Consider the following 19,056-nt stretch of genomic DNA (forward strand, 5'->3'; position numbering starts at 1 on the left):
CTTTGTTTTTTAACAGTTTACCGTTTTTACAGTTAGTGCACAAGAACTCAACACACTCAAGTGTTACATGTACGCAGGTTGGATGTCAGATACAGCTTTGTGTGGGTTGCATGATGTATGAAATTAGTATGTTTGTATATTGAGTGTTTTTTCATTCTGAAGGATAAAACTGTACAATTACCAAAGGAAATTAAATACCTGTTGCACAGTAGCTTTAGTAGTTCACATTGCAGACGTATGAGGGATGAAGACGAGCCTTGATGTCTCCGGCTGTGTGCAGATACGAGCGCTTGTATTTCATTTTGTTCATCACGAAGAAGAGCTTTTTACCGGACAGCTGAAATCAATATGAGAGAGGCTCCTCTCGTCCTCAGCAGTAAAGCATTCATTTAACAAGAACTCTCAGAGCCCATCAAGAGAACCTCAACTCTCTGCTTAATAACATTTTCTCATCTCGGCTTCACCTTCGTTTGCCTCCACAGACCAGTTTTATTCTTTGCTTCGTTGTGCCGATTGTCTTTATTATTCTTCTCCTTCGGAAACGTTCCCGTCAGATGGCACATCGTTGACATGTGAACTTCTCCCCAATGATTGGAAGTTCTGTGCAAATGCTGCTCAACCAATTTGACCCCAATCGGCCTGATGGGGGTTATAAAATGCAAGGTTCTGAATGAGTCATAACTCCTATGCTGTAAGTCTGATTTGTACAAAACTTGGTACAGACTTACACCTCCTTTCATTTTAGTGCTAAACTTTATGTGGCTCATTATTGGACCAAGCTTATTAAAAGTTTCATAAAGCTTCTTGATATCATATTGTGTTTTTTTGACGATGTTGACTAATGAACTTTAAGTAGGCGTGGCTCAGCACATCAATGGATCGAACTCCACAACCGTTGGGCACAATCATCACAAAACTGCCAGAATATGTCCACAGTAGAACCTGAGGACTGTCCTGTAGGGGGAGCTAAAGATGTTTCACAACAATGTTGAACCACGTCAGTCTGTATAGAAGAAGTGGACGTAGTCATGGTGACGCCACCCATTGGTTTGTGGACTGATGTTTTGAAGCCTCGAATTTGACGATTTTGCCGTCGCCATCTTGGATTACGGTTGTCGCCATGTTTGTTTTTTTTGCAACCAGAGGAGTCACCGCCCGCTGGTTAGTACAGAGAATGCAGGTTCTAAGACACTTCTGCGTTCGTTTCCGACCTGGTAAAACTATTCTGAAATCCACCAAAGTGTAACCACCAGTTCAAAACACGTGACTGGGCCTGGCACAAATGTCGACAAAAATAATCGATGATAATTTGTCCAAACATCACCAAACTTTTTATTAAAATGTTTTCGATATTGACCAATAGGGGGTGAGGGCGTTGCCAAAGAAGGGTGAGGCCCGGTACAGATTTGTCAGTAAATGAATTAGCGTCAGTCTGATCGTCATAAAACCTGTTAGTTTATCTTTAATACAGGTGTCGGAAAATATCAAAGGAAAAAAATCCCTCACACCATACGAGCACTCCAGAAGAACGGCTTATGGTCTGTTTGACTCTAAATGGACCATAATGTACTAAATGAACATCATGCTGTATTGAAGAAGACTTGAAACTAGAGATTGAGACCATAAACTCATGTTTACAATGTTTACTGAGGTAATAAATCAAGAGAGAAGTAGAGTCATTTTCTCATAGACTTCTATACAACCAGAGGAGTCGCCCCCTGGTGGACACGAGAGAGAATGCAGCTTTAACACATGAAGCTTTGACTTCACTCGGCAGAACCGATGAGGTTTCCTCCTGATACCACCGATGTGCTGGAGTTTAAAAAGGTTTGAGAAGGCTTTTGTTTGAGTATCTTCCAGGTGTCAACATGCGAGTTGTGTACCAGTTATTTCCTGAGAGGGAATGTGTGTGTTCAGTCAGCCCGCAGAGTGAATAGAGTGATTGTAGACAAAGATTTGGCTCTATGATTTTACACACAACCACACTGGGGGGGTTGCCAGTTGCCGGAGTAATGAGCTGTGTCTTGATGTCGATGTGTTCTCAACACAAATGTTCCATAAAGACAAAGTGGGCAGGAGTTCCCTGCAACAGCCACAATAACAGTGTTAAGTCCTCCTCGGCCCCGATGGTAGACAGAAGGTCCGGTATCTGGGCAGACCGCAGTCTGGCAAGAATAATAACTTCTTATCTCCAAATCCACTCACTTGACTTGACTTGACTTAGTGTGGAGCTTGTGGTCAACATCAGATATGATGTCAGTCATACAGGAAATAAAGGCATCAGGAGGAACGCATGCTTCTTTCTCAACAGTATGAAGATGTACTAACAGTATGAAGATGTACCAGCAGTATGAAGATGTACTAACAGTATGAAGATGTACTAACAGTATGAAGATGTACTAACAGTATGAAGATGTACCAGCAGTATGAAGATGTACTAACAGTATGAAGATGTACTAACAGTATGAAGATGTACTAACAGTATGAAGATGTACCAGCAGTATGAAGATGTACTAACAGTATGAAGATGTACTAACAGTATGAAGATGTACTAACAGTATGAAGATGTACTAACAGTATGAAGATGTACTAACAGTATGAAGATGTACTAACAGTATGAAGATGTACCAGCAGTATGAAGATGTACTAACAGTATGAAGATGTACTAACAGTATGAAGATATACTAACAGTATGAGGATATACTAACAGTATGAAGATGTACTAACAGTATGAAGATGTACTAACAGTATGAGGATGTACTAACAGTATGAAGATGTACTAACAGTATGAGGATGTACTAACAGTATGAAGATGTACTAACAGTATGAAGATGTACTAACAGTATGAGGATGTACTAACAGTATGAAGATGTACTAACAGTATGAAGATGTACTAACAGTATGAAGATGTACTAACAGTATGAAGATGTACTAACAGTATGAAGATGTACTAACAGTATGAAGATGTACTAACAGTATGAGGATGTACTAACAGTATGAGGATGTACTAACAGTATGAAGATGTACTAACAGTATGAGGATGTACTAACAGTATGAGGATGTACTAACAGTATGAAGATGTACTAACAGTATGAAGATGTACTAACAGTATGAGGATGTACTAACAGTATGAAGATGTACTAACAGTATGAAGATGTACTAACAGTATGAAGATGTACTAACAGTATGAAGATATACTAACAGTATGAAGATGTACTAACAGTATGAAGATGTACTAACAGTATGAAGATGTACTAACAGTATGAAGATATACTAACAGTATGAAGATGTACTAACAGTATGAGGATGTACTAACAGTATGAGGATATACTAACAGTATGAAGATGTACTAACAGTATGAAGATGTACTAACAGTATGAAGATATACTAACAGTATGAGGATGTACTAACAGTATGAAGATGTACTAACAGTATGAAGATGTACTAACAGTATGAAGATGTACTAACAGTATGAAGATATACTAACAGTATGAGGATGTACCAGCAGTATGAAGATGTACTAACAGTATGAAGATGTACTAACAGTATGAAGATATACTAACAGTATGAGGATGTACTAACAGTATGAGGATGTACCAGCAGTATGAAGATGTACTAACAGTATGAAGATGTACTAACAGTATGAAGATGTACTAACAGTATGAAGATATACTAACAGTATGAAGATGTACTAACAGTATGAAGATGTACTAACAGTATGAAGATGTACTAACAGTATGAAGATATACTAACAGTATGAAGATGTACTAACAGTATGAAGATGTACTAACAGTATGAAGATGTACTAACAGTATGAAGATGTACTAACAGTATGAAGATGTACTAACAGTATGAAGATGTACTAACAGTATGAAGATGTACTAACAGTATGAAGATGTACTAACAGTATGAAGATATACTAACAGTATGAAGATGTACTAACAGTATGAGGATGTACTAACAGTATGAAGATGTACTAACAGTATGAAGATGTACTAACAGTATGAAGATATACTAACAGTATGAAGATGTACTAACAGTATGAGGATGTACTAACAGTATGAAGATATACTAACAGTATGAAGATGTACTAACAGTATGAGGATGTACTAACAGTATGAAGATGTACTAACAGTATGAAGATGTACTAACAGTATGAAGATATACTAACAGTATGAAGATGTACTAACAGTATGAAGATGTACTAACAGTATGAAGATATACTAACAGTATGAGGATGTACTAACAGTATGAAGATGTACTAACAGTATGAAGATGTACTAACAGTATGAAGATGTACTAACAGTATGAAGATATACTAACAGTATGAGGATATACTAACAGTATGAAGATGTACTAACAGTATGAGGATGTACTAACAGTATGAGGATGTACTAACAGTATGAAGATGTACTAACAGTATGAGGATGTACTAACAGTATGAGGATGTACTAACAGTATGAGGATGTACTAACAGTATGAAGATGTACTAACAGTATGAAGATGTACTAACAGTATGAAGATGTACTAACAGTATGAGGATGTACTAACAGTATGAAGATGTACTAACAGTATGAAGATGTACTAACAGTATGAGGATGTACTAACAGTATGAGGATGTACTAACAGTATGAAGATGTACTAACAGTATGAGGATGTACTAACAGTATGAAGATGTACTAACAGTATGAAGATGTACTAACAGTATGAAGATATACTAACAGTATGAGGATGTACTAACAGTATGAGGATGTACTAACAGTATGAAGATGTACTAACAGTATGAAGATGTACTAACAGTATGAGGATGTACTAACAGTATGAAGATGTACTAACAGTATGAAGATGTACTAACAGTATGAGGATGTACTAACAGTATGAAGATGTACTAACAGTATGAAGATGTACTAACAGTATGAGGATGTACTAACAGTATGAGGATGTACTAACAGTATGAGGATGTACTAACAGTATGAGGATGTACTAACAGTATGAAGATGTACTAACAGTATGAAGATGTACTAACAGTATGAAGATGTACTAACAGTATGAAGATGTACTAACAGTATGAAGATGTACTAACAGTATGAGGATGTACTAACAGTATGAAGATGTACTAACAGTATGAAGATGTACTAACAGTATGAGGATGTACTAACAGTATGAGGATGTACTAACAGTATGAGGATGTACTAACAGTATGAAGATATACTAACAGTATGAAGATGTACTAACAGTATGAAGATGTACTAACAGTATGAAGATGTACTAACAGTATGAAGATGTACTAACAGTATGAGGATGTACTAACAGTATGAAGATGTACTAACAGTATGAGGATGTACTAACAGTATGAGGATGTACTAACAGTATGAGGATGTACTAACAGTATGAGGATGTACTAACAGTATGAGGATGTACTAACAGTATGAAGATGTACTAACAGTATGAGGATGTACTAACAGTATGAGGGAAAGGGTAAACATATTAAATTGGGCCGAGTGTTGAAAATATAACTTGTTGCATTTTGATGATGACTGAAAAATGACAAAAATATAAACGAGCAGGAAGACTTATGAAAAACAAAAGCAAACGGTAAACTTATTACCCATCAGTCAGCCAGAACACTGCCATGAGGATCGGGTCTTAACAGTTTCAACTGAAATATTGCTCGACAAATAAAGCTACATATCAGCTCCCATCTTTATTATGTATTATTATATTCATGGTATCCGAGCTGCTGGCTGATCTCAAGTCATATATTGTCATGTATTTGGTTGTTGAGGTGTTTGTTATAAATGATTGGGGTTTGACAGGAGACTGCACATTGTTCTGAAGGCACATTATTCCAAAACAACAATAATCTAAAAAGTCTCCAGTTAGGCTGAGGGCCCGTTCGTCTAACAGTCCGTTACCCTGAAGATAAAGGACAGAGACTCTCTGTGTGCAGCAAACAGATCCACAGACACAGTGATTGAATGTTTTACTGTTATAATGTACATTATTTGGTTTGTTTTTATTGCTAACACTTTCACTGTTTATGTTTTTACCAAGTAAAGTACATTTGTATAACAAATAATAAATAAATGTACTATTAATAATATTATTATTACATAGCTAATTATTACGCAGAATGACGGTGATATCTTTTATGACATCAGTTCGTCAGGGCTGTGAAAGTATTCATGAGAGCGGATCAATGATCGACAGCATACTCACGCTTAAATACATGTTGGGACTCATGTGTGTCTTAGTCTTTGTGTGTCGGGGTGTTTGTACTCTGCCTTACCACCAGTGTCCCCGTCATGATAGTTGGGATCGAAGCCTCTCTCCAACAACTTCATCACTTTGTCCACCTGACTGTGCTGGATGAGGTCCATGAACTTCCTCAGATTGGCCTGCGCAACCGGAGAACAGAAGAAGAGTCATTACAGTGGGAAGAAAGAACAAACGGCGGTGGGTGTGAGAGAGAAAACAGCAGGTTCAGAGCTGCAGAAGGACTGAAATAGAAGTGGAGATAGAGGAAGGTGTCCAGGGTCAAACACAACTGAGGGTGAGGAGCGGAAGCGTTTAGGACGACGGTGTGAAACCGAGGGAGGCTCGCTGTTGAAGATGGAATAAAAGAGGCCAGTGAAAGCAGGACGCACAGGAAGGGGAGATGACAGGATCGAGATTGTGGCCATTGTGGGGAGCGGAGTGGCTTCTCCTCTCTGCTCTGTTCCTGTCTGCTTTCTTTCCAGGCCGCATGATAAAAATAGATAAGAGAGCAGCTTCCCGAAGGAGAGGAGAAGATGAGGAGTGAAGAGTGAGATAGCATAGGAGGAAAAAAAGACAATGGGTAGCAAAATAACAGAACAGACGGAGGAGAAGAGGCAGAAGAATAAGTGAGGAGGAGTAGAAAGCGGGACGTCCTCATCGCATCACGTTGCCCCAGATATCTGAATCCAAGTGTTTCAGCAAATACACAGGCGCAGAGATTCACGTGTTATTTTAATCTGTGATTCCCCACCATGTACAGCTGCACTGTACTCATTCAGGACATCTTATCACAGCTGTCTTTTCTTGTAGAAATGGAGATATTATCAAAAATGGATCCGACTTCATGACGAATCCTTCAGATCAGTTTGAGGTGCTAGGAGGACCACATTGTTAAACTGGTTCCAGACTTCTGAATCTCAGACCCAGACTTTGTCCGTCGCTGCTAAACTGGTCAGGACGAAACAACAGCCGACTGGAAATTGATGTCAGACCGACGCAAAATTCAGATACAGAAATATACAGCTGCACATTGTAACAGCTGGTGTTCCCACACAAAAGGAAAGAAAAACATCGGCTCTGGATTTTTAAAGCCCAACGCATCAAAGATCCCTGAATCGGTGCCGATCCCCATCCCGGGAATCTGCTCCAAAATTCATCGCTAGAAGTCTTTTAGAGTCATCAAAACCGACATCATTATTAAGATGCACTAGCTTCATATTGAATGATTTCATTAGTTTGTTACGTACTAATTTAATGGCTAAATTATCTGCATTCCTAAAGATCATTTTGTGATATTAATGAAAGCAAATATAATTTTAACTGATTAACTAAAACCAACAATCCAGCCATGAAAAGATGCACATTTCTGCAACCACAGATGTTTATTGTAAACATGAGTTTATGGTCTCAATCTCTAGTTTCAAGTCTTCTTCAATACAGCATGATGTTCATTTAGTACATTATGGTCCATTTAGAGTCAAACAGACCATAAAGCAGGGGATGCTTTAGGGCGGGGCTACACAGTGATTGACAGGTCTCTACCAGAGACGTATACAGCGTCTCCACGTCACTCCTCCTCAGTCCAGATATGGTCACTTCCTGTTCACTGGTTGAGAAAAACAAAGAGGGCGACGGCCAAAATGTCGAAATTGAGGCTTCAAAACGTCCACAAACCAACGAGTGATGTCACGATGAGTACGTTCACTTCTTTTATACAGTCTGTGAGTATATCGAGCGAGCGTTATTTAAAGTTACATAGTATAATAATGGGTGTAATAATGGGAGGGGTCAAACAAACACAGGACTTTCACCAAGGCAACCACCGTTACACTTGTTATGTAACGTTACGTAAGAAAGTCCACTGAGGACGGTTGTTGTTTCTTTATGCTGGTTAAGTTATTACATTACGTTGTTACTTTATTATGTGAACACAAACTATGATCTTTTTTCTAACCTTAACCAACCGCTTCACAGCGTTAACCACGTGGCGTTGTGCGTATCTGCAGGTGTGATAAGAGGCTGATATGAAACGTATTTCTGAAAACCTATTTTTGGTGTAGAAATGCCGACATTGCAGTTATCCTGTGGTTTGCAAAATGACAACATTTCGCCGACTGTGTTGAAAACCAACGAGTTTAAGTCAAAGATGCAGAGTTTGATATTAACCGTGATGAGTCACTGCCGGTTCAGTATCTGGAAATGTCAATGGTTCAAGTACAAGCTCCTGTGTTTTCATAAAATAGTTTTATTTAATGCAGCTGATATGTCCCCTGTGTGTGTGTGTGTGTGTGTGTGTGTGTGTGTGTGTGTGTGTGTGTGAGTGTGTGTGTGTGTGTGTGTGTGTGTGTGTGTGTGTGTGTGTGTGTGTGCAGGCCTGGTGAATCAGACTCTGCAGTATGGCGTCCTCTCTCTCTGTCTGTCTCTCCCTTGTTGCTAAAAGCAGGTTGTGAGGCTGGCGACGGATTGTCTGTCTCAGTGAGAGCTTCGGCCGACCACAGAGCACCAGCCCGCACGGCAAACCGGTTCCAGCTCCAAAAAAAGAGATGGGTCGGGCCAAGAAATGAGAAAGAACGGACTCAGCGTTTAATTTAAATGTTTATCATCGAAGATCCGCATTTTCTGGCTCGTAAGGTAAACGTGTGAGTTATCATCTTTTCATTCTCTGTCCTCTTCCTCTCTTCAGAATTAGAGCAGCTGTCAGACGGTTTCCTAGTGTGCCGGTAACAAGAGAGCTGCCAGAGACGCTTATGCTTTGGCAGCTCTACAGGACTACAGTAGGTACGGGACGGCAGCCCAGAGCTAGCCTCACACAACGAGCAAGAGGCTAAAACTCTCCAGTTTACTGGAGAGTTTGTTCCTCAATGCATATGTGAGGAACAAGAGACGGAGCCGGGGAGCGGCCGGCTGTCGGGACTGGCAGGAACACAGAGGCGTACATTCTGTCAGATCATGAGAGAGCAACAGAAAAGCTCAAAATGATCCCAAACTGACAGGTAGACACAAACACTCTCTACCAGTGAAGCTGCTAAAAAGAATAATGCAATCTGTGAGTTTTATCTCATTTTGGCGTGAAACAGTCTTTGGTGTTTTCACGCCGCACTTCCCGGAGTCCGGCCGCCATGGCGGTCAGACTGAGGTGACATCTCTTTCTTGAATATCTTTGTCTGTTCGACTCTTCATCTCTCTAGTTTGCCTCCAAGCTGGAAATGTTTCCCGCTATTTCAAAACAGAGTGGATTCGATCGCTGCCCGGCGACCGACCAGGGAATCAGCTGCCGTTCTGAACGTCTTTATTTGCTGTTCAGATTATTTTTAATAGCTTTTTCCTCTATATTCTCACATCCATTCAATATAACCAGAACATCACCTTGATTACTGTACACACAGGAGATGATGCATGCTATTTGTTTGAGTTGGAATAAACGTGTTGATTTTGCATGATTTTCATAACCGCTTTCTGCTCCCAGCCAACGCTCGCACTTTCATCATCTGCAGTTTGTTAGAGCCAGTGTGCCTTTAAGAGCCCAACACACTGAACACAAACATGGCTGACATTTAGACTTATTATTGGGCATTTTTCTCTTCTAAACGGCCAAACTCGTACCTTTGTGTGGAGCTTGGCGATCTGTTTCTCGTCCACATCGGGCTGCCTGTAGACTCTGCTCTTGTAGCGGAACTGTTGAGTGAAAAATAGAAATTATTAGAAAAAGATGATAAAAGATGATAACCTTTCCTTCTCAGTCATGAGTTTACTTTACACCTCTGGCTGCATCTCCGCCAGGGGACCAAGACGTGTCCTCTTTATTAATGGCACATTTTATTACTTTCATGGTATTTTGTTGTTATTTTTGTCAATATTTTTAATTTAAGGTGGATTATTTCACTTCGTGTCTCCTGGCTGGGCGACAGAAAGAATAACATTTGAATATACTGTCAATGTTCTCATCCAATCACATCAGAGAAAGTAACTTCTCTCCAAGCATACAGCAGTTCTTTGGGAGATCAGCCAATTTACCAAAGTGGGAATAACAGGGTTATCTTAAAGCTGCTACGAGGAACTTTCATGTTGTGTTGATTTTGTCGTCCCCCTGTGGACTAAAGTGGTAGTGTCTCTGAGCACCAGACTCCCTTTAGAAACGGTGGACCGGCCTCTGCTAGAGGATCTGGGTCTGTCCACGGTGGACCGGCAACATGTTCCAGCTCATTCTGGGGGATCCCGAGGCGTTCCCAGGCCGGCTGGGAGATGTAATCCCTCCAGCGTGTTCTGGGTCTTCCCCGGGGTCTCTTCCCAGTTGGACGTGCCTGGAAAACCTCCAGTGGGAGGCCTCCAGGAGGCATCCTAATTAGATGCCCGAACCACCTCAGCTGACTCCTTTCGACGCGAAGGAGAAGCGGCTCGACTCCAAGCTCCCTCCTGATGACCGAGCTCCTTACCCTATCTCTAAGGCTGAGCCCGGCCACCCTACGGAGGAAACTCATTTCGGCCGCTTGTAGCCGCGACCTTGTCCTTTCGGTCACGACCCAGAGTTCGTGACCATAGGTGAGGGTAGGAACGTAGACCGAGTGGTAAATTGAGAGCTTTGCCTTCCGGCTCAGCTCCCTCTTCACCAAGACGGTCCGGTGCAGCGCCTGCTTTACTGCTGCAGCCGCACCGATCCGTCTGTCGATCTCCCGCTCCATCTTACCCTCACTCGTGAACAAGACCCCGAGATACTTGAACTCCTTCGCTTGAGGTAGGCACTCCGTCCCCACCTGGAGGGAGCAATCCACCGGTTTATGTAGCAAACAACATTAAATGGTCAATAAATCAGATTACTGCTACTTGGAGTAATGAATTCAACTGGCCAACAGTTTACCTCCAAAGACGGGACGCCCTTGCTGATTGGCTGGGGGTACTCTCGAAAGATGCGCTCTTCGTCCAGGAACTTGCCGTCCCTCCCATTGCTGGCTGGCTGGAAGAGCCCGTAGTTGAGCACGTCTTTCAGGCTCTGATTAAGCGTACACAAGATCCGCTGTTTGGCAACCCAAACCGTCGCGTCCGGGTTGAACCGCATGCATTTCTGGTTGGGTGAAGAGAGGAGGGGAACGATAGAGAATTAGACGTGAGTGTTTTCTGACAGTCACAACAATCAACACAAATTAGATATTCATCTTAGAAAGCAACGTGAGACACTCGTGAACTGGACTTCCAACTTCTGATTGACGGATGCAAACATATGAAGGCAAATCACTGTCAAAATCAGAGAGCGCAAATGAGATCCATGCGCGAGCGAAAATCAAACAGCCGCGCACGTATTTTACTTTGACGAGCGCTTTTACATCACTCCGCGAGCAAAAAGTCGCGCGCGAAGCTTAAACCTGCTCGCTCGCGCTGATATGTGATACCCGGTTTATCCAAAGACGAGGATTGTAACCAATTAGATGTAGCGATACAATGGAGACTGGGTCCGCCCACTTACTGTCACAAAGAAAAACTAAGGTTTAAGCTTCGCGAACGACTTCGCGAGACAGAATTTTGCTCGCGGAGTGATGTAAAAGCACTCGTCAAAGTAAAATACGTGCGCGGCTATTTGATTTCCGCCGAGCATGGATCTCATTTGCGCTCTCGGATTTTGACAGTGATTTGCCTTCATAGAAATAAGAGACAACGAATGTCGCCCAATTAAAATAGTTCAGTCACATCCAAATCGGTACTTTAATAACACAAACCCTTCGCAGCTCCTCCAAACAGACCACGCAGCGATGCCAAGCTTTGTATTGAGTTATTGTGACTGAGCTGCACGAGGATGTAATTGACACGACCCCTTTTGCCACCTGGTCTTTTCCCAGCACCGGCTTCCCCGGAGTGAAAAAAACCACACAATGCTGGATTTCTGGCCCGGTCCGAAGCAGAGGGGATTACGGGCGCTGTGCCGCGGCATTCGGGGAAGTGTCTGTGAGTGTTTACAGTTGGATGTGCTGCTCAGCCGGCGATAGCAGCCCTGCGTCTGTGATAAAGGCTGAAGGGATGAGCAGCCTGTGAACTCTGCCTACCCATAATCCTCTCGCCTGGCGAGGAGTGAGCGGAGAGGAGGAGAGGAGGGGAAGGAAGAGATGAAGGGTCGAAGGTATACAGAAACAGATGTCTGGCATTTGGCAGGGCTGTTTGGACCGATATGGCCTTCTTTCATTCTGCTGCTTTATTACAGTGGCACATCTCCATCAGCTCCCATTATTGCTCCTCGACATGAGCTCAACTTAAAACAATATGGAGGACGTTTTCCAGGGAACTGGAGCTCTTGTTGCGTCCTGGTCATCATCAGGGAAAGAGTATGTTTGTTTTCTGTCACAAAATAAAAGCATATGAGACACAACTAGTGACAAAATAAGAGCTAAATAGTAAAAGCAGTCTCCTGGCTTAAATACTGTACCGTCATCTTCATCGGTGAAACTCGTCAACGCTAAAGTAAGATTATATTATCCTTTATTAGACCCACAGCGGGAATGTTGCAAAAACAAGAGGCATCAGTAAAAATAAACATATAAGTATAATCACCAAACCGAAAAGGTATAATGAATAAGTACATCTTAAAACTAACAAAACTAAAATCAGATATGGTGGGACTGAATGGCTGAGTTCAGGGTTTCCTGGGCCTCATTGACCCGTTTACAGCCGGCGGTATGATGCTGTCACAGCTTTAGCTGGAGGCAAAACAAAGGACCAACTAGCGGACAGCTGGCTACTTAGCATGCTAGCTAATTCACTGGTTACAGAAAATGATCCGAACAAAGTTGTCACTTGAATGAATGTGTTTTCCTACGCTGGGACAACAGTATGTGGATGAAGCATTACGTCCTGAAACTTAACTCATTTAGCGACTGGCTAGTTAGCCAGCGAGCTACCTACACACACACACACACACACACACACACACAGAGCTATTTCCTGCTGCCGTCTGACTTGATGACGGTTGCACATTTCTCAATTGGCCGCTGATGACCATGGAAACCAGAAACAGAAATAGCTTTCAAACCCTGACTGCACGTCTGCCATTGTGTCCAATATTTGAATGGTTACCAAAGTGAGCTCTGAAAAGATGGCTTCTCCATCTGGATGGATGAGCTGCGTCCTGGCATCGAACGAGAGGGAAGACGGACGGAATAAAGTGAGGAAAAAAACACATTTTTTGAGGAAAACATTTTGAAGAGTGTTGAAGAAACGAAGACACATAAAAGCAAAAGAGGAACCATCACCACTTCCTACACACAGAAGGATCGTCCGGATCAGGGATCGAACCCGGGCCCCTCTTGCTGTGAGGCAACAGTGCTAGCCACAGCCCACCATAACTTGTTTGTTAATCAGATATAACTTCTTAGTTAGTGAGCTTTAAGTGTTGGTGTGTTTCACATTGTACAGAGTCATAATAGCTGCTTCCCTCGGCCTCCAGTCTTAATGCTAAGCTACGCTAATCACCTCCTGGCTCTAGCTCAGTATTTAACGTGCAGATCTTCTCATCTAACTCACGTGACGTAAATAAATAAAGGTATTTCCCATAAATATTCAGTTAAATATACATAGATTTGCAGGTATTGAGAGCAAACCTACTTTTGATGAACATCATATATAAAATGAGGTAATGAGGTGTAAGTTGTGAATTATTTTCAATATGTCAGATGTTCAGACTGCATAAGCCTCTTTTTGTACCATAAAGTTTACATCAAAGCCGGAGACGGAGCCACATCACATGCACGTTCAAACTCATCTGAATTATTCAACTGAGTTTGATTTCCAAGTGGACTGTGTGACTCAATCATGTGATCAAGTGAATCAGGAGCATTAGTGCATACGTGTGAGAGAGCTTAGTGCACATGTGAACACACACACACACACACACCGAGCTGATTACATCAGAGTGTCATGAGTTCATCTCTGGGTTGAATCTGTACCTTGAGGATCCAGCCCCGACTGGATCACACACAATATTCTGTTCAGAGTTCCCATTCAGGAAGTCACAGTGCTTCTGAAAGGAGCTGTGAAGCAGCAGCATATAGCTGTATGCTACATAGTGTTCACTTCAGTGGTATTTTACGACACAAATGAAAAGACTTGCGGGGTGAAAGGACATCAAATAGAGTGCTGCAGGAGTACGACAAGCAGGAAACGAGTCAGCATCTTTGCACAAAGTCAGTGTGTTTTCTGAATACGTTTGTCGTTAGATGTCTGACATCAGGTGTGTGTTTAACACAAGCTGAAGAGACTCGAACGGTTAGTTCTCTCATGAACACTAGTCCTCCTTTAGCTCAGTGGTGGAGACGGGAAGTCATGTGACCGTGGTGGAAAGAGGAGTTCATTCGTGAGGAAATGTTTGTTTGCCAGAAGAATAAAGAATATTTTCTGCAATAATCTAAAATTCTAAGTTAGCATCACACAAGCCACACAACTTCTGGATTGTTCTACAAAAATACGTAATCCATGCAGCATTTTATAGAAAATCAAAGTGAGACAGAGTGAGAATAAAGGAGGGAACCTGCAGGAGAGAGATGTGGTGGTGAAGTAAATCTCTGCCAAGCAGCCGCAAGCTTCCTTTATAGCCCAACGTTAGCGTTTCTTTTTACTTCTGCTGATTGTTTTCACGCTTCCAAATCATAAAAGAGGAGTTCATTTGTGAAGAAATCTTTGTTTGCCAGAAGAATAAAGAATATTTTCTGCAATAATCCAAAATCCAGTGGAAGAATCCCATTGGCTCTCTGTTGAGGGAACTAGTGCGATCTTAACTTCCTGTTGGGCCTACAGAAATATACGTCATCCCGGCAGCTCTCTAAGGAAATCAACATGGACTAAATGAGATAGAGTCAGAGTAAAGGAGGGGAACCCAAGAGAGAGATGTGGTGTTGAGGTCGAGCTCTGCCATGCAACTTCCTGCTTCCCCTCGCTCTCTTCTTCTGCCCCTCTGTTGTGTTCCGCCCCAGCTCATGATGAGGAGAGATGCTTGGAGCTCACTGTACTCTCACGTCCATCCAGTGTGCAGCTCCCCGAGGACACGCACATCAAACAAAGAGCCACAGCGCAGAGCTGAGATGAATGTACTGTACAGACCCAGGCAGCGGCTCCAGCTGCTCATTGCACACGGGGCTCACCGCTGGGCTTTGAAGATAAACCTTCACATCCAGAACCTTCTCTGGGAACGACAATACCCAGCACCAGCTACGGTGCGTGTGCTACACTCAATGGGGATCAGCACCCGGTCATAATCTGCCCACAGCAGTCACTCCAGAGTCTTTCACATGTTCTTCTCCCCATACTGTAGACGTGGCCCACCTGGGGCTTCATGAGCAGCACCAGTGTGAGGCTAATGAATGCATGGGGCTGCAATGTGCATGAAACATTCACAGCTTCTACCGTTTAAATTAATAAAACATATTAGTGCTCTACTGTTTAAGCTGTTGTTATGTTATCTTCAGCGTAAAAGGATGGATGTTACAGCCAGAGGTATGTTTGACTGTGTCCCCATCTTCTATCGAACAGCATCGATCCGTCTCACGCCCACACTATCAACTGTCCTCCTTCATTATGTGTCCACACCACAGTTACTACAATCAGAATAAAGAGTCACATTAATGCAAACACCCTCACCTACGCACGGGTCTATACATCAGCGGCCCACGTGTCGCCCACTCAACATTCACACACCACCGCTGGTTATTAAGGGAAAAGGGCACCACACGTTGGTCACACGTTGGTCAGACGTTGGTCACATGTTGGTCACACGTTGGTCACACGTTGGTCACACGTTGGTCACATGTTGGTCACACGTTGGTCACACGTTGGTCAGACGTTGGTCACATGTTGGTCACACGTTGGTCACACGTTGGTCACACGTTGGTCACATGTTGGTCACACGTTGGTCACACGTTGGTCACACGTTGGTCACATGTTGGTCACACGTTGGTCACACGTTGGTCACATGTTGGTCACACGTTGGTCACACGTTGGTCAGACGTTGGTCACATGTTGGTCACACGTTGGTCACATGTTGGTCACACGTTGGTCACACGTTGGTCACACGTTGGTCACATGTTGGTCACACGTTGGTCACACGTTGGTCACACGTTGGTCACATGTTGGTCAGAGCTCCCTCAAGTCCGGAAACGAGGAGAGAGATTTGTGTTTTTAAAAACCCAGAGAGTATGTTTCAGAGCTCATGAATATGCATGCTCTGTCATCGGCTTAAGAGCTAACGTCCGTTATTTATACATGAGAGGAAGTGATGAAGACGAGTTACAAGATATAAGGAAGGTTATCACGATACCACAGTAAACCTTGAGCCTCCTTATGAGTGCCTTTAAGATTTAATATATCTCTAGCTCTTTACATCATTCTTGCATCTTTTCTGCCAGATTGCACGATGTTTACATCTGTCTCGCTGTTTGTTTCTCTTTCTGATCAAATAAAAAGTCTGGTGCTTTTAGACTAAGTAGGAATTACGATTGTGTATAGGGGCAGAAATGAGACCCTTTCTCGAGCTGCAAGCGAGATTGAGCGAGATGTTGGTCACTGTGAAGACCTTTAACATCTGGAAACAGCACCTGTTTTTTTCCTCTCCACATTTTCTGAAATACAGCCATTTGTTTAATGCATGCTGAGACTGGAGTGTGAGTGCAGCTCTGATACATCAAAGACACCGTGTTCTGCTCCAGTTTACTGCCAGCCAGCTTCCAAAAAAGCTCTCAGGCCGTGAATAAGGTGTCAAACACGACATCATTAATTCTGTGGTGGATCCCAAGAAGACGTCTGGACGATCAATACTCACACGTCAACACTGGAAAAACAAATCTAGCTCATATTTCATATAGACTCCCACACGTTAATGTGACCGTCCTCCACACGTGTGTCCCTCACCGTCTGCTGCAGGTCGGGGACGAGGACGCGGATGACCAGCGAGTTGATGTGAATGTCGTCCATGCGGCTCGGCGACGGCTCGGCGGTGGCCCTTATGCTCTCGTAAATGGTCTCTTCGCGGGAGCTGTCGGAGGCGCAGTCGTCGGAGTAGTCGGAAAAGCTCTGGGCCATCTCATCCTCGCTGGAGGTGGGGCTCCGGGGCATAGCCTGCAGGCCCGGCGGATTCAGCTGGGGACAGACAGGGACGGGGGGCAAAGGTCAGATACACTCAAAACTGTTCATTAGAAAACACCCAAAGATGGTGCTTGTTTCTGGGCTCATGTGACCGTCTTCACAACAAGCTTTGGCTTCATGTGAGCGAGAGAGCTTGAGGAGGTTAAAACACTGCCCCTCCAAAGGTCCGACTGCTACAATGGTTGGCGGCCCAGATGACTGAGTCTGTTAATCTGAGGCGTCAACATGATTTATGGAAGATGAAGAGAAATGTCATCCGTCACTGCTGGTGGCCAATGACAGAACCAAGACATTTAAAATAAGCTGAATATCTAACACACATGTTTCCTCATCAGAGGTTTGAATATCATCCATTGAATAAATGCAGATGTTTGACCTTAACGACAGTGGAATGGCATTTAGAGCTAATATTCTGAATGTGATACATTTGGGAGTGAAATGGAGAATAACTGCTCAGTGCTCAGCTTCATGTCGTTGTCCTTACAGACGACAGGTGAGAGGTGAGAGGCAGGTGGAGAGACGGGACATACAGCGCTCTGGGTTGAGTCTTCTGTAAACATACAGCGTGAGCTTCTCAGTGCAGCACAGAGTCAAAGCAGCCAACGCATAGAAAGTTAAATGACCAATCAGTGTGACTGAAAGAGTCGCTGCAACACCATCGACCAGCTCATCTGTTCTCATCAGCTCAGCAGCATAGAGCAGAGCGCTCTTCACCTTTCAGGGCTTTGGTTTGATGAAGGAGACGCTCTCCACTCAGAGACCCAGAGAGAGGACGGATGAGACATTTCAGCTGGAGGCTGTTTGAAAATAGTCCAGGCTGAGTTATGTGTGTCCCCCTGCACCATCCTGGTGTATATAGATATAAATATACATATATACACACTGTATATATATATTTCCATTAGCAGAGATGCTTGTCATTGTGTCATGTCATGGTCCCAGACACCTGGACCCTGTTGATGAGAATGTGTTCTGATAACGAGACGTAGAGGTCTCCGTTCCTCTCGGCTGTGGATGGATAGGTTTTTATTTCCACGGATTGTTTTCTGTGTCCTGACTAAACTCATTAAACCAATTTAGAGAATTGCCAGTTTGCACATAAATTCTGCTTTATTTTTGCACATTTCTGTGTTAACGTCCTGCTGGGACTTCATACTGATAATCGTTCACATTTTCTTGCATGTTTTTCCAATCAGCATGTGGCCAATTACAACCACATACTATAGTGTGTGTGTGTGTGTGTGTGTGTGTGTGTGTGTATGCAACTGTGTGTGTGTGTGTGTATATATTGAATGTGCTCATAGTGTGCTGAATATAAATATATATTACATATTGCATGCACATGCTCGGTGCTCAGATTAATTTGATGAACATGTTCTTTGAGCTGATATGGCTTTGGTATCCATGGCAACCATAGCGGCTCGTGCCGGTTGGCTGTTTACGACCCTATTGTTCTTTTTACACAATGAGATCAAATCAGAAATACTCGGACTCTGGACGTCTTTCTGTTTGTCTGCACACATATGTACAGAATGTTGCTCGTGTCGCGTTACTTTGATGTTTATACGTCTCGGTGTGTTCGGGTGTTTGTTGGTGTCGGATATTCACACACTGAAATAAACAAACTGACTAACTGACGTGAACTTAAAGAGTCAGCTTGTTCTGTATGAACTGTTGTGAAGAAGA

The 19,056-nt window shown here is 42.9% G+C and overlaps 1 protein-coding gene across 1 annotated transcript in view; it reads right to left on the reverse strand.

The window, feature by feature from the left end:
- LOC142934193 (SH3 and multiple ankyrin repeat domains protein 2-like) overlaps positions 1-17,340 on the reverse strand; it is a 121,914-nt gene extending 104,574 nt beyond the window's left edge. The window contains exons 1-4 of the mRNA XM_076078654.1: positions 17,137-17,340; positions 11,114-11,317; positions 9,862-9,933; positions 6,290-6,398 (exon numbers count right to left, since the gene is read on the reverse strand). Coding sequence (XP_075934769.1) covers positions 6,290-6,398; positions 9,862-9,933; positions 11,114-11,317; positions 17,137-17,340 — 589 coding nt within the window. The remainder of the gene's footprint in view (positions 1-6,289; positions 6,399-9,861; positions 9,934-11,113; positions 11,318-17,136) is intronic.
- Between the last annotated feature and the right edge of the window lie 1,716 nt (positions 17,341-19,056).

This window comes from Anarhichas minor, unplaced genomic scaffold (assembly GCF_050575085.1).
Source record: "Anarhichas minor isolate MPS153535 unplaced genomic scaffold, ASM5057508v1 ptg000067l, whole genome shotgun sequence".
NCBI lineage: Eukaryota > Metazoa > Chordata > Actinopteri > Perciformes > Anarhichadidae > Anarhichas > Anarhichas minor.